Source organism: Myodes glareolus, chromosome 7 (genome assembly GCF_982192425.1).
Source record: "Myodes glareolus chromosome 7, mMyoGla1.1, whole genome shotgun sequence".
NCBI lineage: Eukaryota > Metazoa > Chordata > Mammalia > Rodentia > Cricetidae > Myodes > Myodes glareolus.
Window position 1 is genome coordinate 58650955 of NC_142032.1, and position 24980 is coordinate 58675934.

At 49.0% G+C, this 24980-nt stretch overlaps 1 protein-coding gene across 1 annotated transcript in view; it reads right to left on the reverse strand.

The window, feature by feature from the left end:
- Nucleotides 1-255: 255 nt before the first annotated feature.
- Nucleotides 256-24980, reverse strand: part of Cpt1a (carnitine palmitoyltransferase 1A) — a 61637-nt gene continuing 36912 nt past the window's right edge. The window contains exons 7-19 of the mRNA XM_087908241.1: nt 23051-23128; nt 21965-22072; nt 21157-21244; nt 18045-18240; nt 15200-15388; nt 14478-14583; nt 11199-11315; nt 8122-8286; nt 7384-7518; nt 5896-6048; nt 3653-3766; nt 3336-3428; nt 256-2228 (exon numbers count right to left, since the gene is read on the reverse strand). Coding sequence (XP_087764367.1) covers nt 2142-2228; nt 3336-3428; nt 3653-3766; nt 5896-6048; nt 7384-7518; nt 8122-8286; nt 11199-11315; nt 14478-14583; nt 15200-15388; nt 18045-18240; nt 21157-21244; nt 21965-22072; nt 23051-23128 — 1629 coding nt within the window. The 3' untranslated portion in view covers nt 256-2141. The remainder of the gene's footprint in view (nt 2229-3335; nt 3429-3652; nt 3767-5895; nt 6049-7383; nt 7519-8121; nt 8287-11198; nt 11316-14477; nt 14584-15199; nt 15389-18044; nt 18241-21156; nt 21245-21964; nt 22073-23050; nt 23129-24980) is intronic.

Here is a 24980-nt window from a genome sequence, read left to right on the forward strand (position 1 = left end):
TGAGTTTGGGTCTCCTGCAAGAACAGCAAGTGCCCTTAACCTCTGAGTAACCTTCCAGCCTATCTATCTATTTATCAATATCTATCTACCTATTTATTATCTCTCCCTCCCTCCCTCCCTCCCTCCCTCCCTCCCCCCACCCATCTGTCTGTATATGAACAGTGGTGTCCCCCACACTGCCTGCTCAGAGGCCAGTACTTGTCATATAACCCTCACTGTGTGGTATGACACCGGAGACAGGGACAAATGCTGGAGTAGACAGGATTAATGTTTTATTAATGGTCAGCTACATCCATCCACACATGCATTTCTAAGATTTATATCCAGACAACATATGGTATTTACAGGCAATGATCAGATTAGGATACCGAATCCAAACCTTGGCTGAGGTGGTAAGACTATGTTTTGTTCCGCATTAAGTTAAATACATCATAGTCTTACCTCCTTTCAGCGCGCAGTGAAAGCCCACCCTTCCACCTTGTAAGGAATAGAAAATTGCATTGGTAACTGCTCAGGAGCAGCAAGGACTGGAAGCCTGAGAGAGGAATGTGACACTTGGGCACTAGCAGGGCTCCTGGGGCTAACAAAGGTGGTCCGTGGTCAGTGGTCAGGAAGAGCAAAGTTTAGGTGGCTCTGACGTACTGCTTGCTTCTGCTTTTGTATTTATGTTGCCTTTTGTTCTGTTTTTAAGAGGAAAAAAATCTTTGGCCCTCTTAGGTGTAATTTTTTTTAGATTACAAAATCTATACACGCATATTCATAAGACATGCATAAGCTGTTCTGTCTGCACCTCTTGGCACTTCTGGTCACCCCACCCTCACTTCTGTGTTACTGCTGGCACAGAGGCAGGAATTCAGTCAGGCCAGAGGGCACATTGGAAGTGGTCAGAAAAATAAATACATGATTTCAAACACCGATAGCTAAGCTTGTCAGGACAGGGTGGCGATGGGGGGCTCCATTATGCTTATGTTTACCAAAGTCCAATCAGACTTGGTGTGGAATTGCCTTGCAGTCCATCAGGCGCTTTCAAGAAAGGCACTCCCAGTGAGGGATGGCATTTGGGTACAAAGCACTCATCGCTTGAGACCCCTGAGTCTGTTGCCAAATTGACCTCATCTTCTATGGAGCTGAGAGCAAGTCTCCTCTCTGACTGGGTGGGATTAGAAGGTGATCCCATTGATGTCTAGGGTGTGTGTCTTCTGGCTGCCTGTGTCAGTTCTGCTCCTGACTCAGTGACCAGGGTCCTACTCTCCTAGCCACCAGCTGCCAAATACACCAAGCCACATTCTCCAGCTGGTCTCCAACTATAGAGTTTGACTCCCAAACCCCTTGCTCCCCACTGCTGACACATGCCTATTCTGCTGCTTAATGGAATTGGCAGGCAATGAGACTCCAGCATTGCTGCTTCACCAGGGACCTGGTCTTCCGGGGTAGGGGAAGTGCTTACTTCGGGGCGGGCGTCCCTATGTAGGAAACCGTGAGGGGAAGCAACATCCTCACATATCCACCCAAAGACTTCACAAATAAGTCTCTGATGCCCCGCTTACCAAGGGGCTTCCGTCTTTAAGGCACTGGGTTTTGTAGACGTGTGAGGATGGTGACATTGACGAGGTGGTGTCCTCCTAAGGGATGACGACTGTCACCCACAGTAAAGCCTTAATCCCAGGCCCAAGCATTCCATTAGTGCATTATGTGTGTGTTAGCTGTTACGTCCACTGGCTCCGAAGATAACTCTTTCACAAGGTGACGTTTGCACTGCCTGGGTGGAGCCAGGCACCCTCCAGTCCCAGATATTTACAGGTTACCCCCAAGGAAGTCTTGTCACCTCCAACACATGTGAAGCTACAACCCTAATAATCCAGGAATTCACCAGCATTTTAATCTCTTCATCCAGTAGGAGCTGATTCAAAAGACTTCAGGGGACTGTGCCCAGTATACCAGGAGCCAGGGCTGGATGTAGTAGGGTCACACCTCACAGTGGGGCCTACTGTTGTTCTAGGGAGACAGGCGGTAAACCTTCTGGAAGAAAAACTGAGTCTTAGGAGAGCAATTTTCTGCCTGTCCTACAATCAGGAGCGACACCTATTCTTCATTTGGTTTGTATCACAAGAGTCTGTCTTCCTTCCATGCGGCTCAGGAGGTTACTTTTTGGAATTGATGGTGAGGCCAAACAAGGTGATAATGTCCACCATGGCATCTTTCAAGTGTTTCCCGAAGCGGTGTGAGTCCTGAAGAAAACAGAGCAGAACACCACGTCAGCAGCTGAGGCTGAGGCAGGAGCATGGACTGCATCAAGTCTTTAAAAGTCAAATGAAAGAGCTGGGGGATGGCTCAGTGGACAAAATGCTTGTGCAAACCTGAGGACCTGAGTCTGGGTCCCCAGCACCCATGTAAAAGCAGTGTATGGCCACCTCTTACCCAGCTGGGGATGAGGGCAGAGGCAGCAAGATTTGTGGAAACCTGCTGATCAAACACCCTGGGCCCAAACAGTAGCTCCAAGTTCAGAGAGACACTGTCTCCAGGGAATAAAGATAAGGATAGATACCCAGTGTTCTCTGTACTCATGCACGTGAGCATGCATGAGAGCACGCGCGCGCACACACACACACACACACACACGGGGGTGGGGGGAAAAACATCAAAGGAATGCAGAGAGTCTCCCATTATCATCCGTCCCTGGGTTAGTCTAGCCTCCTGTCATCCCACTCTCCGAGCTCTGGGGGAACGACAGAAAGGGTGAGGAAAGCAGCCTGAGCATTCAGAGGGGGACAGCCCATAGGTGACTTGCTATGTGGGCGCATGGATAAGACCTGAGGCCTCCCTGTCACTCTGTTCCATATCCCAGGCTATCTTTGAACTCTCAACCCTCATGCCTCAGCTTCCTAAGAATATAGGATTCCTATATAGGTGTGCACCTCATGCCTGGCTTCCTGAACCGCATTCTCAAGAACTCTGCGCCTGTTGGGGATTGGCAGCCTGGAAGGTTTTGTAGCATTGGCTGTATAATGGCTGACGCTGCAGAGACATCAAACAGGTTTCCCGGGGCTCCCTCAGACAGCGGCAAGTTCATGTGAGCCCAGAACTTGTTCACAGAGTTTAGAATAGAGAGAACGACAGAAACACATACATACACATGCACGAAGACTTAAGACCACTGCTAACCAGTGAAGGTAGGTAAACGAAATAAACATACGCCTTTCAAATGAGTGAAATTTACCTATATGAAAATAAGCTAATAAATGTTGACACCTCAACTGAATGTTTCTGTAAAGATGTGCTCCTTCCAAAACGAAAATTAACCCATTTCTGGAAAAGGGAGTTCCCAGTATACTCACTGTCTCAGGGCTAGAGAACTTGGAAGAAATGTGGAAGTGAATGAAATTCTCTCCCACGATAATGTATGAAACACCATAGCCATCATCAGCAACCTGCAGAGACAGAGGTCAGTTTCATCACTAGGAAATAAGATCATGTGTATGGAGACTTCATGTTCTCAATATAAACTGGGCAGTAGTGGGGCCTCACTGCTGGATTCCAGCACTGGAGAGGCTGGCATAGTGGGTTCAAGGCCACTTGTTGTGAGTGTTAGTGAGTGGATCTGAGGAAATGGGATGGACTTGAAGTTAGCTTGAGTGAGCTTGGCTGCACTTACCGGCCCAAAGCCACCTCCACACGACACATACTCGGGATTTTTCTCAAAGTCAAACAGCTCCACCTGCTGCTGAGGAGTCTGGCTTGTGGATAGCCTCCATGGCTCAGACAAAACCTGTGACAAAGCAAGAAATGTCTGAATGACACTTTCCAACCCCCTTCTCCCAGTGAACAGTGACTGTCAACTTGACATAGCCAGGGTAAAAACATAAAGCATTCTCAGCTAAGTAACTGTGTCAGGTTGATTTGTGGGCATGTCTGTGAAGACTGTCCTAACTGGTGCAGGAATCTAGTTGGAGAGGGCAGGAGACATGGATCTTGCAGAGGACCCATGTTTGATTGCTAGCACCCACATGGTGGTCACAACTGTCTATAACACACGTGATGCACAGGCATATGTACACACAGGCAAACCATTCATAAATGTAACATTTTATTTTTAGAGAAAGTTAACTAGATGTGAGCCTGTGCACAAGCCAGCAAGGAGCGTTCCTCCATGCTTTCTGCTTAAGTTCCAGCCCTGACTTCCCTCATGATGGGCTGTGACCTAAATATGTAAGCCAGATAAACTCATTCCTCCCCAAGTGGCAAGTGCTCAGAGTGTTTAATGACAGCAACAGAAAGCAGTATAGAACACCCCTCCTCTTCGTGGCCTGAGGACCCCTAACAGGGAAACAAGGAAAGACCCTGAAGGCTGTACAAAGACTAAAGTGTGTGAGCAGGAAGCCACTCCCGTTGACCAAACCACCTTTCATTCTGGAGGTGGAGGACCATCAGTGGGTTCTGGGACAGCTTCTGTGAGCTCACTTACAGATTTTCCAAGCTGGTTATTCAGTCACTATTGAAAGTCAGTATGGTGATACATATCTGTAATCCCAACATTCAGGAGGCTGAGACAGGAAGATTGCTATTTAAGGCTAGCCTTGACTACAATGTGAGATTCTGTCTCAACAGAACAGGAAAACCAGGCTGAACACCAATAATTCTAGCACTTAGGAGGTGGAGGCAAAGAGGTCTACAGTTCCAGGCTACCTCAACTACATAGTGTGTTTGAGGCCGTAGAGATGCTGTCTCGAAACAAAAAAACCAACAACCCCAACAATTCCAACAACAACAACAAAAAAACCCCTAAGTTTTAGAAATTTGGGTATAGTGGCACATAAATTTAGTCCCGGCTACTTTAGGATGCTGAGGCAGGAAAATCATTTGAATACAGGAATTTGTGAACAGATTGGCCAATATGGTGAGCCTATCTCAAACTTTAAAAAAATTTTAAACTCACAAATATTAAGAACAAAGATGAAGCCAGGTGTGGTAGCACTTACCTTTAATCCCAGCACCTGGGAGGCAGAGGCAGGTGCATCTCTGTGAGCTCAAGGGTAGCCTGGTCTACATACTGAGTTCCAAGGTAGCCAGGGCTATATAGTGAGATCCTGCCTCAATCCAAAAAAAAGATGGCTGGAGAGATGGCTCAGAGGTTAAGAGCACTGGCTGCTTTCCCAGAGGACCTCTGTTCTTAGCACCCACATGGCAGCTGACAACCATCTGTAACTTCAGTTCCAGGGGACCCAATGCCCTCCACAAATACTAAGCACAGTACACAGATATACACGTGGGTAGAACAGTTATACACACAAAACAGTAAGAACAAAATAAGGGGCTAGGGAAATGGCTCAGTGGGTAAGAGTGTTTCCTGTGCAAGCATGAAGACCCGAGTTCAGATCCCTAGCATCATGGAGAAAACAAACACCAACAACAACAAACGGAGCAGTGCGGATACAAGCAACCCCAGTGCTGGGTGTGGTTGGAAACAGTACTATACGGTACTGCTGGCTGCCAGTCTTGCCAAAAAATTAGTGAGCTGACCTTGGAGGTTCAGTTCTCAAGGAAGTAAGGTGGAGAGTGATGCTAGAGATAGCTAATGTCCTCTTCTGGCTTCCGCATGCACCCTTGCTCACATGAGTGCACACAGATTCACATACACAGGGAACAAGTTGACAGGCATTCAGTGCTCGTCTCTTCCTGATTATTTCCCATATTTTACCAGCACTCAGCTCCTGTTGCTGCTGCCAGGAGGGCCCACATCAGCCTTTCCAAGCTGCTGAAGAAACATGGTACCAAGGTTGCAACTTGCATCTCCACAGGCCTATTGCCCTTTCACCCATGCTGATGTGCAAGGCTGGAGCAATACTAAGATGTTTCCGGCAAGCAAGCTCAGTGTGCAGCCCGGAGCAGGCGGCTTACCTCCTTCAAGAAAGGAGAGTCAACTGCCAGATACTTGGACACCACATAGAGGCAGAAGAGGTGACGGTCGATGCCGGCGCCGGTCATGGCGAGGCGGTACAGGTGCTGGTGCTTCTCGCAAGCTATCTTGAACAGCTTGAGCCTCTGCTCCGCCTAGGGGTCAACAGGACAAGGATATGCTTTGCATGGTTCTGTTGTGCACCAGGCCACTTTCTCTTCAGTGGTCTGTAAAAGGCTGTGGGATGTGCCAGGGTTCCATGACCAAGATGTCGTGACAGAGCTCCACCAGCCCACTATCCCTTCCCAGATGCTTGTTTCAAAAGAGCTGCCGGGGCAGGCTGGTTATTGGAGAGGCACCCTGTGTGGGCGTCTGCTGTGTACACACCCCCGTGAGGTAGCCAAAGCCCAGCTGTCCTTCAGTTTATTTTGTCACAGAAGATGAATACTAACTCTCTTTGGCAAGTCTACTAAAATGGTATTGTGATGGCTTCAATGTGACCTAAATGGGATGCTTCAGGGAACTGAAGTGGTGTGCTTGCTGCACAAAAGCACAAGGACCGAAGCTCGTTCCTTGGGGCTTGCTGACCAGCCAGTCTAGCCAAAATAGCAAGCTCCAGACTCAGTGAGAGACCTCGTCTCAAAATAAGAGGCTGAGAATGAGGAGGAAGACACTAACACTGACTTCTGGCCTCCATTTACACTCACATATGCACACCACACATACATACATACTTACATGCATACACACACGCACGCTACAATCACATACGCTGCTTTAGGTTCTTCTGGACATTACAACATCATCTGAGCAACATGTGCCTTTTACACGGAGGTATGTCAAGGCACTGACTCTCCTATAAAAGATCCAGCCTCTGGTCATATTGAAGGTTCTAGTGACAAATGGCACCTGCCATTTTTTTTCTAGAGGAAAGGGAGCCCTAGTTGGGGCTCTCTTGTAGTCCATTGTCTGTTGGTGGCAAGCACCTATCCAGGAGCCTGGGGAACTGGGCACAGATGTGAATGTGGCCGTGTGCTAGCTGGGGCCAGCAGTGGACTGAATTCATCTGAGTCCGGCATCTATTTCTTCATTCTCATAAGGCTACTACAGGACTCCTAAGAGGCAGAGCAAGGAAGTCCCAGCTTTGCCTGGCAGAGCAAGCAACAGGTTCGGAAGATCCCAGAGTCAAAGTCCACTGACACCAGCGATGGGATGTCTGTTTCCTGTTCCTGCACTGTGCCCATCCTCATGTGAAGGTTCTCAGGACAACTCATTCCCAAAAGCTCAGCAGACAATACTCTCTTTGTACATGTCCCCACTGGGCTTCTTAAATGCTTTCTGTTTCTTTGCATGAGGCACTGGGGAGAGGCAGGGGGAGGAGGGAGACAGATGGAAGGGTGCATACGGAAGGGCTAGAGAGCCTCATGGTCAGCTTCTAGGGGCTTTCGAGAAAGCACGTACCACGCTGTGTTCTGCTGCCATGATCTTACCGTTTTCGTGGGGTCCATCATAGCCATGACGAAGTTGCAGGACTCTGTGGTGCAGGAGCGCACGGTCTCTGTCCTACCCTCTCGGAAGAGCCGAGTCATGGAGGCCTCATATGTGAGGCAGAACTTGCCCATGTCCTAGAAAGGAAGAAAACACAGTTCAGGGCTGACAGGCTGCAGTGACCATCTATGCCTACAGGGACAAGTGGCCAAGAGCGGGGCTGGGAGTATGAGGGAATCTGCCCCCCCACCCTGACCCTTTATTCAAAATTTAATCGTTATGTGTTTGGGTGTGTTGCCTGAATGTACATCTGAGCAACACATATGTGCCTGGTGTCCAGAGGCCAGAAGAGGACACCAGATCCCTGAGGACTGGAGTTACAGATGACTCCAGTCATGTGGACTGACATGTGAGTGTTTCTATTGAACCCAAGTTCTCTAAACTGCTGAGCCATTTCCCCAACCCCTACTCTATAACTGTTCATTTGTGAACGTCTCAAACTCTGCCTTGTCTATGACAGAAACTAAGGCCTGAGTGGGATGTCACTATAAACCAAGGGTGATCAGCAGTGTGACATTCCATGCCTCGGTACCTCAGAGACCTGGGCGGGAGGTGCTGGTGTTTGGTGTTAGCTATTCTTCATTCTGGGCTTTATACCTCCTCTGCCCACTAGGGAAACAGCCCAGATATGTGTGTGTGAGAACCCCAAGTGCCCATGATGAGCTCAGATCCTCTCTTACCCTGTAATGTGCCAGCTGCAGTGCCAGCTGGATGAAGGCATCGGGGCTCGTCCGGCACTTCTTGATCAACCCTTTGCCAAAGGTGTCAAATGGGAAGGAATGCAGGTCCACATCATTTGCCAAAAGGCTGGCGCTGCTCAGGGAAGTCTCTATGACCTCCTGACACTGCAGGGAGAGGAGGCTCCACTCAGTGGGGAAGCACGACAGAACTGGGCGGGGCAGGACAGAACCGAGTTTGCAAATGTGCATTGCACATTCTCTGAGATTTTTCTGGAAAGGCTACCTGGAAGCCCCAGTGAGGCAAAGCACAGCATCTCTACCTCACCCCAGGAGCAGTGGGGAAACCCGGTCAGAAACCACAGCCCCTGCGCTGCATGAGACTGCTGTAGAGTGCAGAACAGTCCTTCACACACGACAGGCAACGTCATCAGAGCGGCTAGCATTATGTGTAAGAAACTTGCAAGGCAACCCCTCTCCCATGCCCAGGTACTTGTTTGGAGGGTCTGGCAGGAGAGGGCGGCTACTCTGTGCCCTTGATAGGACGATGGCCCTGCTCTTTAAGGGGAAGGTTTTCTTTGATGAGATGGGCAGCTTCAGGAGGGGCTAACAGGAGTAGCAATGAAGGAAGGGGACACCTGCCTAGCCAGTCAGATCAGATGAATTAACATTGGAGGTTAGTACAAATGTCATAGTCAGATTGCCCTCACATGTCTCGTAGTCCTTTGTATGTGATTCTGCCCCAACCATAAGTAGCCTTGTCACCCTGGAAGATGCTAGGCTATGTGGGTAACGGAAGGGTACCAGAAAGCAGAATTCCATGTGAGGGGCGATGGGGTAGCCATCAAGCAAGCTGAGTCAGACCGTCTTCTGGCACGACTGCTCTTGGGGTCATAGGCTCCTGGAAGCAATGCTCACCCAGGCTCCATGAGCAAGCCCAATAAACTCAGACTTTGGTGGGACCATACTTTGATTTGCCATTGGGGTCTCCACTGGGAAAGGCTTCCCACAACTGAGACTCAGGGAGCTTCAACAATTGTAGGTCTGCTGCACAAAGCAAGCTCATTTTGAGGAAGACATTCTGGGAAAAGGGGACATGAAAACATATCTTCTGGCTGCAACAGGACTGGTATACTCACGAGCTCACAGCAGCTGTGGCTGCCTGCACAAGATCAAGCCAGTTAACATTGCAGCAAGGAGCAGAGAGAGGCTCATGGAGCCCCAGCCTGAGCCAAGGCTTTATTGGCATCCATGGCTGCTGGGGGTGGTGATGTCATTTTTCCTTAGGGGTGAGGTCAATAGGAGGTTCCCTGCTTTGGTGGCCAGCCCATACCCATGAGCACACTGGGAGCACCAGCGGACTCAGTGGATTGTAGTTATTATTTTGTAGAGAATCTGGAGAGGTGGCTCGGCAGTTAGAGTGTGTACTGCTTCTGCAGAGGACTCGAGTTCCGTTCCCAGCATCCACATCAGGTGACTCACAACTACTTGTGGCTCTGCACACATACACATACCCACAAGGGCATGTACATGCATAATTAAAAGTAAAACTTATAAAGACATCATGAAATTGAGAGGGAGAGTGTCAGGGAGGACCCAGGGGAAGTTAGAGGGAGGAATAGATATAATCAAAATACATTGTTTCCATGTGTGAAATAATATTATTTTTTAAAGGACAATAAAGGGATCAGTGTTTGCCAGAGGTCAGGAGGGGGTTGGCAGGTGGAGGCCACCAGCTATTTAGAGCAGTGACAGCTGTCTGATGCTGTGACAGGAACACATGACATTGCGTGACTGTCTAAACCTGCACAACCTACGCCACGCAGGTGACCCCGTGTAAACAGGAATATGGTGATTTTCCAGGAAGCTTCAGAGACAGACCACCCTGGTAGGGATGCTGAGCAGCCAAACTGTGGCACCTGGGAAATACCCGCATTGTCCTCTCAATTCTGCCAAGAAACCAATACCTCTAGCATAAGGTGTTTTGAAGAGACCCAGTGAGCAATCCATGGCCTACTCAGTTAGTTCCAGGCCTAGGCCAGGCTCTCCACAGAGGTCATGTTTTTCCATGGATCCCTGGGACCTCAGAATGCTGGGTCTAGAACTTTACTACATAAAAAAGTACTTCTCGGGACCCAGAAATTCCCACCCTAACATCCCTTCTTCCCAGGGCTCCTATAAAAAAGTCCTTTAAAAAATAATATTACTTACGCTTATAAAATTTCACAGGTGTAAACTGTGTCTCAGAATCTTATGTTGTTTTCTGAGACAAGGTCATAGAAGTTCTCCTGCCTCAGCACAGGGGCTGGGATGACTAAAGTAGGCCACCTTTACACAGCCCAAAAATATATATGGGGAGCCAATAATGTTTTAAGTTTTAAAAACTATAAATATCTGGGAGTGGCGGGGGGGGCGTAGCTCAGTAGGTAGAGAGCTTGCCTAGCTTGTACAAAGTCCGGGGTGCCATCCCTACAGCCAGAAAACCCAGGGTGTAGTGAACACCTGCCAGCCCAGCACGTGAGAGGTTAAAAGTAGACGCATCAGAAGTTCAGGGCTGTTCCCAGGGACACAGCAAGCTCCAGTCTAGCCTGGGCTACATGATACTCTGTCTCAAAAACAAAAACAAAAAAACAAACCACTTAGAGGATTTCAAATCAACATGACTTAGGATTTTTGTTGCTGTTGCTGTTGTTGTTGTTTCAAGACAGGGTTTCTCTGTGTAGCCCTGGCTATCCTGGAACTCATTTTGTAGATCAGGCTGGCCTCGAACTCACATAGATCCGCCTGCCTCTGCCTCCTGAGTGCTGGGATTAAAGATGTGCGCTAGCACTGCCCAGCTGTGACTTATGTTTTTATCTCTATCTTCAAGGAAGTCACAAAAACTCAGTGACTTCACAGCTGGAATCTGAACAGAGCTGGACACTGAAGTCTCGTTTTCCCTCAACAGCCCAGGCCCTTCCCATACTCTGGGCAAACAGCGTTCTCTCTGTCAACAGAGCTCAGGACTGCCTCAGGAGCACCATGGGTAAACTGAGCACTTCCACCCAGGTGCATGATGGTCTCTGGATCAGCGGACATACCTCTCCTGGGATCTCCCACTGTAGCCTGGTGGGCTTGGGGATGTTGGGGTTGGTGTCTCCCCTACAATGTCCATCCTCCGCATAACACAACTGGAAAATGTCAGTGGCCATGACATACTGAGGAGAAAGAAGCAGAAAAGGAAGAGAAAACCCTAGTGAGTACAGTGTCTCCTCCATACCCAGCATAGAACCCACCTGGGACCAGTCTTGGGAGTAAGGGCAGCACCTTCCCCAGTGCCCACCAGCTGGGTGGGTGGTGGGTGCCCATTTCAGTTCAACCCGCACAAAATAAATCTTAAAAACCCAAAACAGCAGAGACCAGGAAGATCCCAGACAGCTGATGTGTGGTTTCTAGAGGCCAGGCCCTGGGAGGGTAAAGCTGTGCCTCTAAACCACAGGTCACAGCCTCAGCATCTCCAGTGTCCACCTACACAGCCTTTCTGTGTCCTCTGTAATAGCGGAGAAGTGTAGCATTTCCCAGGATGCTGCTTCACATCTCAGAACCAGCCCCGTGGCCGTGTGGCACTGTGCCTTCAGGATGAGAGCCGGGTCCCCAGCACTCTCCCAGGCTCCTGGGCTCCATTTAAGAGCCTTAGTCACTCCATCACATGGACAGAAAACCAAACTGATTCTACTGGTATCCTTGGCCTAAGATTTTCCTTCCTTAACCTTATCTAGATCAGACTTACTTTAAAATATTAGCCTGAGGGCTGGAGATGACTCAGCCACAAAGAGTGCCCTCTGTGCTCACTACTCTGAGAGAAGTTTAGGGTCTGGTTCCCAGCTCACAGCCATCTGTAACAAGAGATCTGCTGCCCCCTTTAGGCTGCTGCATGTACTGCACTCATATGCACATATCTATATCTATCTATACACACACACACACACACACACACACACACACACACTAAACCTTAAAAATCAGAGAGACTGTGTGACTATCTTATCAACTTCTCTTTCCTCTTTATCTCTTTTTTCCCCATGCTTTTGGGGTTTTGTCTGTTTTACTATATGGCTCTGATTGCCTTGAAGTTTTCAGTAATCCTCCTGTCTCAGCCTCTTGAGTGCTGGAATTACAGGCATATTCCACCATTTGTCCTCTTATGCAAGCTGTCTGGGTCCCAGAGACCTCAGTGACCCAATGACAGCTCTGTGCATGTTCCTAGGATATTCTGATGGGCACAGCCTCTGTGGGCTGTGCAGGACTTCCCAGGGACATGTGTTTGGGGGTTAATGGAGGTGAGGCATCTGTACTTCTGGGCTGACAGAGTTCACACTTCAGCTGACATCAGGGCCTGGTGGGGACAATACCTTCCCCTCCAGAAGGAGGGCAGAGTGTGCATGAGCAGGAAGACACAACATGCACTCTGCAGCTGATTTTGCACCATGGGGAAGAAATTCTGGGTACAGCACTGCAAGAAGAAACCAAGACGCCAAGTCTTAGCTGGGTATGGCAACACACAGCTGTACTCTGGAGGCTGAGGCAGGAGGATTGCCATGGATTGGAAAATGGTGTTGGGAGTTGCATCAGCATTAAGTGCTTCTGATTTCTGAAACACAGACACTTGACTGAGGAGCCAATGCAGAAATGTCAGATCTGCATCCTGGTCCCAAGGACAATCTCCCTTTCTTTTTCTCTGCCTCTCTGTTTTGTAGTTCAAGCTGGCCTCAAGCTTGACCCTCATACCTCAGTCTCCTGGGCACTAGGGGCCAGTTATGTATCCCCACACCTCCTCTGTGTTTCTGAAAGCTGCGTTGGGAGAGAGGGCAGGGGCAGAGACGTGGTGGCCTTCAAGTAACCCTAAAGGGATTTTAGTAATTTTAGTAAACAAATGTTTCCAGTTAGGGCTGGAGAGAAGGCTCAGCAGTTTAAGAGCACTGGCTGCTCTTCCAAAGGACATGGGTTCAATTCTAGGCACCCATGTGCAGCTCACAACCGTCTGTAACTCCAGTTCCAGGGGACCTGACACCTTCACATAGATATAAATTTAGGCAAAACACCAATGCACATAAAATAAAAATAAATAAATCATCAAAAAGTTTAAAAAAAAAGCTGGAATGTGGTGGTACATGCTTTTAATCCCAGCACGTGAGAGGCAGAGGCTGTAGGAGCTCGGTGAGTTTGAGTCCAGCCTGGTCTACAAAGTGAATTTCAGGACAATAACGGCTGTTTTACAGAGAAACCCTGTCTCAAAACCAAAAAAAAGGAAACAAAAGTTTTTAATAAGATATATCTCCTTAAAATTTTTCACTCAATTATTAATTTAATTATGCCAATGTGTGTGAGTGCCCGCGTGACCTTCCTGTTCAGAGATTGAACTCACATCATCAGGCCTTCATGGCAAGTGCTTTACCTTGCTAGCAGCTCCCTGGCCACTTGAACACTGCCATTTTATAAGCCAAAACTTTAAGTCAAGTCTGGTGGCAATGCCTATAAATCTGATACTCAGCAGGTTGAGGCAGGAGGATTCCAGGTCTGAGCCTAGGCAACTGAGTGAGTTCAAGTCTAACATATTTAATTTAGTGAGACCTGGTCTCCAAAATATTGACTGGGATTATAGACTTGGTGTGGAATACCTGCCTAGCATGTGTGAGGCCCTGGATTTAATCCCCAGCCTCTCACACTCACACACTCAGATTTTAACATGTGTCTTTCTGTTTGCCCTCAAACTAGAGTAAGTGGGAAAACTCTACCAGTGGGTAGAGTAAGGAAGTCTACCAGTAAGTGTATTATTTCAGAATGACCCAAGCTGTGTGAGCCGAGTCACTGTGTGGCTTTGGTTGCATCAAGAGACATCACATGTGTCTATACCCAAGGAACATTAAGTTCCAGGAAACCAAGACTCAAATGCCTGTAACTTCCTGCATGATACCAACACCAGTAAAGAACTATGTGCTGTGGTTTGAATGTAAGAAGTCCCACAGGCTCGTGTGTTCCAACACTTGCTCCCCAGCCGGCAGCACTGTTTTGGATGCTCTGGACTCTAGGAGGAGTACATTACTGGGAGCAGGCTTTGAGGTCTACAGCCAGGGCCCTGTTTTCTGGTGCACTGGGAAGTGAGCAAGCGGCCCCCACATTCCACTGCCACACCGGGCCGGTCCCGTCAAAGCCTAAGCTGAAAGAAACCTCTCCCCGCTTCCTCAGGTTATTTGGTCAGAGACAAGAAATTTAACTGATACAGAGAAAATCAGAAAAATACAGCCAAGTTCAAGTGGGTTGGGCTGGGCTCCCCAATGCACCTTCCATATTCAGCAACAGGTAAGAAGGGTGTGGCTCACCTCCCACAGATGGCCCACAATGGGCGCGTCCGCCCAGGAGTGCTCGGCGTTCATGCCTATCTTGCTGTTTTTGAAGACAACAAATGTGAGGGACTTGTCAAACCACCTACAGAAGAAAGCAAGATCATGGCTTCCAGCCTTACATAAACACCAAACTCCAAAAGCTGTGTGTGTGTTTCTTTCTGCATGGATCAGTGACTTCTCCCGACCCCTGAGAGTGGGTTCTCCAGGTTTCTACACCCCAGGAAGGTGACAATAAAGGGACACAAAGGACACAGTCATTCATCTCTTCTTGTACCAGAGATAAAATGCAACATGTGTGTCCTGGTACCAGAGTGGCACTGACTACTATAACATGTGCCCTTTCCAGCCAGGCCTGGGAGGCACCTCCTCACCCTACAGCTCTAGAAAGGGAATCCAGGAAGGAGGACCCCCGCAGCTGTGCAACCACAACCAAGGCCAATGCCAGCTCCCGTGACTGACCCTGCTCTGCACTGTGAGAGCCCAGTGAAGCACAGTTAAGAAGAGTGGTAGGGCGAGCAAAGGAAGGGATCTCAACTCCTGGCCTGGTCTGTGCATGGGCGAGTGTGTTGAGGGAAGCAAGCAGAGCCTCACAGGACTACTTCTGTCGCGGGTTCAGACGCGGGGAGGCTGCTCCAAAACGAACCTGAGACATCTCCCACAATTCCCCACCAACCTTGGAGATTAAAGGGAGAGGGTACCTGTCAAAACATTTGCCGTGCAGCAGAGACTTGGCGTAGCTGTCTACGGATGCCTCCGGGTCCTCCTCCCTGTAACCCTGCTCCGATTCGTCCAACGTCACGAAGAATGCCGCCTTTTCCACCGCGTCCAGGGACTGCTTATTTTTCCCACGTGCAAAATAGGTCTGCCGACACTTTGCCCAGGGCACTCTGTGGCAAGAAATAAATGCATCTAAAGAAAGTTGCCCTGGGTGGGTAGATGGCTCAGTGGACAGCCGTGCTTGCTTGTTGGCATGAGAATCTGAATTTCATCCCCAGAGCCCATGTAAAAAAGTCAGGTGTGGCAGTACATGCTCACAATCCCAGGCCTAGGGAGACAAAATCGCACTCCTCAGGGTTCACTGGTCAGCCAGGCCACCCAAACTGACAAGCTCCAGGCTGGTAAGAAACTCTGTCTCCAAAATCAATTTGGATGGCTAGTGCTTAAAGAACAATACCCAAAGTGTGTATACTCGAGCATGTGCATGCATGCACAGATACCAAAGACAGTTGACTAGCCATGGGATTTGAATTAAATCAACAATAAATGCTCAGAATGTAGTCCGGTCTGTGTCTGCAGCTGTCAGGGAGGGGCACCCTTCCCTGACTTGCAGAAGCCACCACAAATGCTGAAGGACCTGGCACTGAACCAGCCTCTGCCTTGAGCCTCTCTAAAGACATGAGTCCACAGATATCTTCAGCACTATAAACCCATCTTTCAGATGAGGAAACCTGAGGCACAGAGAACAGGCCACAACTACTTTGGAGCAGGAAAGGAGTGAAACCATCTGGCCCTGAACCCAAATCTCATGATACTACCATCCTGTGCCCACTACACGGTTGACATTGGTGCGAAGCCCACGTCCCTTCAAAGACCCCTGCAGGAGCTTCCTCCCATTGCTCCTGGGTCCCTCACTCGGTTCTTAGCCTCCAGGCCTTCTGCTATACCTCCACTGCCCATCTCCACCCCACACTCTGGCAAGTTTTGGTGTGTTAACACCCACAAATGCCACATGTCCCCAGGGCACATGTCCCTAGGCAGGAGATGAAACTGGTTTCTCAGTCCCAGGCTCCCAACGCCAAACAGCACACAGTTCTGTTTTTCCTGAGTGCCCAAAGCAACTCCTGATTAAAGCATTTGGACCCTGGCCTTGGCTGCTGCAGCAGCTTCAGAGCAGCTCTGGGGCTCTGTCGAAGGCGGTCTTTTGTGAAATGTTCGCTACTCTTGGCTTTAGAGAGACAAATCCCCTCCCCACTTTCTTGTTCCAACTGTTCCTTACTCTCACAGTGAGCCAGAGACTCTGATCTGACTCCTTGGATCTCTTGGAGCTGGCCTTAAAGACACACTCACTGAAGAGAGGTTGAGGGGAGAGCCAGATCAGAAGCATAAGGATCTGTGGCCATTTGCCATCATCCTAGAACTGAGGAGGTGGAGCCAAGAGGATCCCTAGAGCACACTGGTTTGTCTGAATAGTCAACCAGTGAGCTCCAGGTTCTGGGAGCAACCTTGTCTGGGGAGAGGGGGAGAGAGAAGGGAAAAGGGAAAGACTGGAGAGAGCTTGGGGGAATGGGAGGGTGGAGATGGAGGGAGGACAGATATAGGAGCAGGGAAGGAGATATCTACATTAAGGGAGCCATTTTAGGGTTGGCAAGAGACTTGGCTCTAGAGGGGATCCCAGGTGTCCATGGGGATGTCCCCAGCTAAGTTCTTGGGCAGCAGAGTAGAGGGTGCCTGAACTGGCCTTGCCCCACTATCACACTGATGATTATCTCGAATATCACCATAGAGTCTTAGTCTGGCGACGGATGGAGATAGAGACAAAGTCCCTCATCAGAGCAACGGACTGAGCCCCCAAGGTCCAGCTGAAGAGCAGATGGAGGGAGAAGATGAGCAAGGAAGTCTGGACTGCGAGGGGTTGGTCCACCCACTGAGACAGTGTGCCTGTTCTAATGGGAGCTCACCAAATCCAGCTGGACTGGGACTGAATGAGCATGCAATCAAACAGGACTCTCTGAATGTGACTGAAAATGGGGGCTGACTGAGAAACAATTGATAAAGGCACTGGAACTTGTTTCTACTGCATGTACTGGCTTTTGGGACCCTAGTCTATCTGTCTATTTGGATGCAAAGCTTCCTAGGACTGGATGTGTGTTGGGGGAAACTTGGGCTTCCCACAGGGCAGGGTTCCCTGCCCTCTCTTAAGGAGGGAGGGGGAGGGAGGAGAGTGAGTGGGGGAGCAGGAGGGGAGGAAGTGTAAATTTTTTGAATGGAAAAATTTTTAAAAAAGTTAAAAAAAATAAATCTACATTCTCTCTGCTTAAAAAAAAAAGAGCAATAGCTGATGATCCCTTGCATGCACATACACTATTCACACACAACATACAAAGCAAGTCTCCCTGGCTGGGGGCTAGCTCAGTGGTGGAGCACTTGCCTCAGAAAGAGAAATCAAGGATTAAAGGAAGTTAGCTGGATGTTGGTGGTACAGGACTTTATCCAAGCATGTAGGAGTTGGAGGCAGGAGGACCCCAGTTTTAAGACCAGCTTCAGCCACACAGCAAGTCTGAGGCCATTAACAAGTATGTCCACAGCCCCATGCAGAAGGCTACACCTTCACTTGCATCAAGCGCCCTACCGCTACAGACCTACTGTGACGTGCTGAATCCCGCCGCCTGTGTGACTCACATCCAGGAGTGAGACGTGACACCATGACAGTGCTCTGGCTGCTTTGGTGCTACTTCTGGTATCCGTGGGATGGATTCTGTTCAGGAAGAGCTCCTCGGAGCACTGTGAAGCCCAGACCCACGAAGGGTTTGCAAGGCCACGTACCTGTCTGCAGCTGTGAGGGCAGCCAGCTTGGCTTCCCCAAGCTGCGGCTCTGAGGTGTCATCCAGGATGTACTGCATCTGTTGCTCCAGCTCTCGGGGCCTCAGCAGCCTCCCATCATGGTAGAGCCAGACTTTGAAGTAGCGGCCCCTGTGGTACACGACAATGTGCCGGCTGTCCTTGATGTGCTGGATGGTGTCTGAGGTGGTGAGGATACAAAGGGAGAGACAGCAAGTCAGAAGGCCTTGGTGGGAGCCTTAGAGCTGAGCATTTGGCTTTTTGAGAGAGGATCTCATGTAGCCCAGGCTGGACTCCAACTCCCTATACCGGTAGCCAATGATGACCCTGGACTCCTGATCCTCCGGCCTCTACCTCCTGAGTGCTAGAATCACAGGTGTGTGGCCCTTGATTCCAAACTGAGTCAGTCTCTTTGACTCAACCAATCCCATGTCTTGGTTTCCTCATCTATGAAACAAGGCCGGCCAGCACGGTGATCTGAATGTATGTTTCCCATAAGTCACAGGCATTTGAATACTTGGTTCCCTGTTGGTGGCTACCTGGGAAGGATTAGGAGTGTCGTCTGGGATGGGCACAAGCCTTCCTACCCTCCCCAGTGTGTCTCCTCTGCTTCCTGTGGGTGGAGAGGGACGTGAGCTCTTAGCTCTAGCGCCTTGCCTGCCTGCTGCCATGCTCCCATGGAAGATAGAGATGGATTCAATGTCTCTGGAACTGTCAGCCCTCGATACACCCGTCTTCTATAGGCTGCTTTGGATAGGTATTTTATCACAGTGGGAAATAATACAGCAGTCTCCCTATGAATGAACACCCGGTTCCCACAGAGCTCACAAGCCCAAAGCACCCAGGCGCGTGGTTCTATAATAGGACACCTTGGAAAATGTTCTGATGAAGAAAGTGGAAATTTCCAACATGAAAGCTGTTTTGGGGGATGGAGGGATGGCTCAGTGGTTAAGAGCACTTGCTGCTCTTCCACCAGACCAGAGATCGGTTCACAATACCCACATCAGGTGGCTCACAACCACCTGTAACTCCAGCTCCAGGGCATCAGGTGCCTGCCCTCTTCTGGCTACCTCATAAATACATTTAAAGAGACAGACACATAAAAATAAAAAGCAAAAATAAATCTTAAAACAATGAAATATTTCAGCCAGGCATGATGGTGCACCACCTGAGAGAATCAGTAGCCCAAGGCCAGTCTTAGTGACATATCATGTTAGAAGCTAGCCTCGGCTACATAAGACCCTGTCTCAAAAAAAAAAAAAAAGGCGCGCGGGGGGGGGGGGCAGGGAGATGACTTGTGGGTAAAATCCCTTGCAATACAATCCTGGTGATGCGGGTTTGATCTCCAGAACCAATGTAAATGCAGAAGTTGTGAGTCAGCCCCACGGCACTGTCATCCGAGCCGCGCATGAGCACTGCAGTGTGGCTGTATCCCTCCCACAATCATACACACAAATAAACACAACAAAACGGCTGGTTATGGCAGTGCACACCTTCAATCCCAGCACTAAGGAAGCAGAGGCAGATGGATCTCTGTGAGTGCAAGGTCAGCCTGGTCTACATGGAGGGGGGGGTTCTAGAACACGAGACCCTATCTCAAAAGAAGAAAGCAAACAGAGTTCTGCCCAGACCACCGGAGAGGCAAGATGTAAGTTGCTCCGCTGAGGAAGGTTCTGAGCTGTGTGGCTAACACAGATAAGAATAATGGGTTAATATAACTTATAAGAGTTAACAAGAAGCCTGAGCTAATGGGCCAATAAGTTTTATAATTTATGGAGATCTCTGTGTGATTTTCTTTGGGGCTTGCCAGCTGTGGGGAACTGGGCAGGGTAGAAACCCCAACAAGCAGACCCTTTCATGTTACAAAGGCTGACATGTACAAGAGAAGACACCCATTATCAACCGTGCTGGTTAGAGTAACAATGACCCCTCTGGAAGTGCAGCTCTTAACTACTGAGCCATTACTCTCACCCCTGCTTTCAAAAATACATTAGAAAGTTGTGTGCTATTTTGTTTGTGTTCTGACAAATGAAGCTTGCCTAGAGATCAGAGGGTAGAGCTAGCCACTAGTTAACCATAGAAGTGGGGCGGTGGTAGTGCATGCCTTTAATCCCAGTACTTGTGAGGTGGAGACAGAAATGATAAGGTAGGGTGTGGGCAAGATCAGAGTCTTTTGGACAGAGGCATGAGAGAGGAAGGAAGCAACTAGTTTCTGCTCCTGGTTTTTTGATCTTCCAGGTTTTTACTCCGATATCTGACTCATGGTTTTTATTGATTAAGATTAATTAGATTCATGCTTCAGAAAGTTTTGCTCAGGTATTTTGTCACAATGTTATAAGGTGACCAATACTGTACACTTGAACCCTGCAGGCCTGCATGGTACCAGCTGGTATCCATTCTCCCTCATTCTTTTCCAAGGATGTCATAGGTTAGAAAGCAGATTATATAACCATGCTTCCCAGGCCAGGAGGCCAAAAGCAAGAAGCTGGGCCATGATCCAGCTCCTCAGTCATGAGTATTTTACAGTAAACCTGGCATGTGGGCCAGAGGAAGATGTCCAAGGGAATATTCCAGCAGGTCTGGGGAAAATGCCCGTGAATGAACCTCTGAACTGAAGAAATACTAAAATCTGGAACTGACCCACTGCTTAGACCTAGTAAAGACAAAGGAAATCCAGGCTGGAGCTGGCGTTCAGTGCCAGCTTGTCTGGTGTATACAAAACCCACGGTTCCATTCCTACACAACATACTCCAGGCACGGTGACACATGCCTGTGATCCCAGTGGGAGGCAAGAGGGGCAGAAACTCAAGGTCATCCTCAACAATATATTGTTTTAGTCCATCCTGGAACACATGAGATCCTGTTCCCAAACCATGACCAATGACAGAAAGGCAAAGAGATTCGAAGAAGAGTAACATTCAGAAACAGAAGCTCTCAGGGTACACCCTGCAGATCCCACTGCCCCAACACCCTGTGGATCCTCCTGCCTGACACCCTGCAGATCATCCTATTCCCAGTGTTCCCTAATGTTTCCTGGTTCTGAACAGCAGAATGACTAACTGTGGGTTCCAGGGGAGCCCTGGTGAGCACCACCCACCTGTCTCCTCCCCGGGTATACGGGAGGTGTTGAAAAGTCGCTCCCACTGGGCAGAGCAGAGTGGAATCGTGTTTCCCAGAAGACGAATCTGTAATAAAAATGTGTTTAAAACCAAAAGGCAAAAATCCCACAGGAAAACTTTAAATGGAGCTGATTAAAATGCTGCCTATTTCTTGTGCATATTGCCCAGTCTGACTTCATCATCTCCAGTTGTCCCCTGGGGTAGCACCTGAGGGACTTGCTGAGCTGTGCCAGGGTACTGCAGTTCCTTTCAGACAAACACTTAAGCCACCAGAGGTTATGAAAGAAGCAGTTCTCTTGAGCAGTTTACCAGCACACCACATACATGTGCGGGAGTTGGTCCTCTCATCCCCCAGGAACTGAACACAAGTACTCAGCCATCTCAAGTCTCTCATTGAACCTGGAGCTCCCTGACTAGGCCTGTTAGTGAGTCCCAGTTATCTGCCTGTCTTTGATCCCAGTGCTGGGATTCCAACCCGTACACCAATGCATCTGGCTGGGTATCACTAGCAGTGTGTCACCTGAGTCACCTCTCCAGCCTCCCAAAAGAAGATTTCTTTTTAAAAAAAGAAAAAAAATATTATGTATACAATATTCTTTCTGCGTGTATGCCTGCAGGCCAGAAGAGGACACCAGACCTCATTACAGATGGTTGTGAGCCACCATGTGGTTGCCGGGAATTGAACTCAGGACCTTTGGAAGAGCAAGCAATGCTCTTAACCACTGAGCCATCTCTCCAGCCCCCCAAAACAAGATTTCTAAAGATCTGAAAGGAAAGTTTACATACAGGCTTGAGCTCCTCACGGTCCAGCTTGCGACGATACAGCAGCATGGCATGGATAGTGTTGCCGGCTCTTGCTGCCTGAATGTGGGTTGGGGTGACGTACAGCATCTCCTAGGAGGGGGGTGACAGCAGAGAGTGCTCATGGGGATGGCATGGTGATTTGCACACATGGTGGAGGCCCTCCATGACACCAACGTGTTCCTACAGCCCTGCTCAGTTACCACAACAGCTCTGCTTTCTTTATTTGCTTTAGGTTCTGGTTTTTGGAGACCAGGTTATATTATGTGCTCAGGTTCCTGAGAGCGAGGATTAAAGGCATGTGTCACTATGCCTGACTTTATAACTTAATAAATTGTTATTTGATTTCCTCATATTTGGATAGTTTTATTATTGTTTCAGGTCCATTTGTGGGTTTTGTCAGATTGAATCTGTTTTTTCTTTATATCTGTGTGGTTAAGTGTACGTGTGTGCAGGTGCCCACAGGGAACAGAAGAGGACATCAGATCCCCTGCAACTGGAATTACAGATGGTCTGAACCACCTGACATGTATGCTGGGAACCAAACCTGGGTCCTTTGGAAGAGCATCAAGTGCTCTGAACCTGTCATCTTTCTAGCCCCAAGAAAGGCCTTGAACTCCATATGTAGCCAAGGATGCCCCTGAACTCCTGATGCCCCTGTCTCCAGCTCCCCAGTGCTGGCCGGACAGGCTCTAAATTTGTTACTGCTCTACTACAACCCCAGCCTCCATCTGCTCTTGGGCTAGTAAATGTCAGCAGGATTTTGCTGGTCATGGTGGTATACACCTTTTCTACCAGGTTCAAGGCCAGACAGGGCTTCTTACTAAGCAAGTGCTATTTGCCGTGAATATGCTTTGCAATACAAAGGTGTTCGTAGCGGGCAGGGCTCCCATAGGCACAGGGGGATCTAACACATGGGCCCCAGATAGGATCTTCACATAACATGAAGTCATGGACAACAGAGGCAGGAGCAAGAGGAGAGGAATCCACCCCAAGCTTTCCCAGGCAGCTAGCAGGGCTGTCCAGCACGATGAAGGCACCCTGGCTGCAGCGGGACGGCAGACCACTCACCATAGCGTAGTAGTTGCTGTTGACCATTAGCGGCCCTCGGCCCCGCAGGTAGATGTACTCCTCCCACCAGTCGCTCACCTACAGAGCAAACACAAACAAGACAGAGTGCTGAGCAGAAGCCATGCAGCTGCCTTCCCAGGACCAGTCTGCTCTAGATGTACACACAACTTTCTGGAAGATTCCAGCATATGACAGGCTCCAAAACAAAGCTGTCTGCTTAAGCAGAGAGGACACAAGTTGAGAAACATACGGGTCTTAAGGGGAGACCTGGCTAGACAGCAGATCATCATTTCACAGTCAAAAAAAGGGGGGGGTCCTGGGCTGGGGATGTAGTTCAGCCGCTAGAATGCTTGCTCCCTAGCACTGCACAGAACTGGGCACAGAACTGTACCCTAATGCACACACAGGCAGGGGATCGGGAGTTCCAGGCTATAGCCAGTTCAAGACTGCTACACAGCAAGTTTCAGGCTAGCCTGGGAGCCAAGTGAGACTGAATGCATAACTGCTAAAGTGCCCTGGCAGTGCACTTTAGCTCCACTGGGGTGCAGTGCTACACGCTTGTCTGACTCAGGCCTCGGGTCCCATCCCCAGCACTGAAGAAACAAAAAATAACACAGATGACCCCAAATCTCCCCAATGACCCATCTTTCCCTTCCAGAGTCGCAGCATTAAGTCAGAGGCCAGCCTGTGTTGTCTTTATTCTCCAGAGTGCCCATTGCAATGCCACCCAGCAAATGCCCATTCGCGGTCCATGTTGAGCACTGTGTTGGGGTGCACACCTGGGAAAGGGCACACACAAGAGTCTAGGTGTGCAGCAGTCCAGTTGGTCTATGATTAAAACCAGAACATGACATTCTCTTATGGCCTGGGAGTCTTGTGGAGTCCTGCCTCCCAGGCTCAGCGCCTGTGTCTGGGACACTGTTGATAATGTCTGATACTTTTCTTTGCTTCTTTTTGCCTACTTTCTCTGTTTGTTTTTGTCTATTATTTGTGGTTTTTACATTTTTTTTTCTTTTTTGAGACATGTAGCCCTGGCTGTCCTGGAACTCCCTCTGTAGACCAGGCTGGGCCTCACACTCAGAGATCCACCTGCCTCTGCCTCCTGAGTACTGGGATTAAAGGCATGCACCACCATACCCAGCTAGGATTTTTTTATGTGTATGTTTGCCTGCATATATGTTCTGTGCATCATGTGTGTGCCTGGTACCTATTGAGGTCAGAAGAGGATGTTGGATCCCCTGGCACTGGGGTTATAGATGATTGTGAGTTATCAAGTGGGTTCTGGGAATCAAACCCAGGTCCTCTGCAAGAACAAGTGCTCTTAACTGCTGAGTCATCTCTATAACCTCTTGTTTTTGTTGTTGTTGTTGTTGTTTTGTTTTGCCTTGGACTTTGATCTTCCTGCCTCTCTCCGAAGCCCTGGAATAGTGTGTCCCACCGAAACAGGCGCAGTGCTGGGAACTGAACCCAGGGCATTGTGCACCATAATCAAGTACTCTCAGCTGCGTGTCCTTTCCAGCCCTTACGATTTTGTTTGAGGGACTAGAGAGATGGCTCAGTAGTTGAGAGTGTGTTCTGATCTTGCAGAGAACCCAAGTTTGACTCTCAGAACCCATGTTGGGTAGCTCATAACCACCTGAAACTCCAGTTCCAGGGGATCCAATGCCCTCTAGTTTCCACGGGCAACCACACGCATGCAATACATATAAACTCACCTGCGCACCTATACATGAATAAAAACAGATACTTTTTTAAATTTAAGAGCTTTTCTTGAGATAAGGTCTTACTGCGCGGTCACGGTGTGAGTCCACAATCCTCCTGCCTCTGCCTTCTGAGTGCTGGGATTATAGGTATGTACCACTGTGTCTGGCTCACTAGAGGTTATTTTCAATCCTTTGCCTCCCATGAAAGTTATTCCTTACATGTGGCC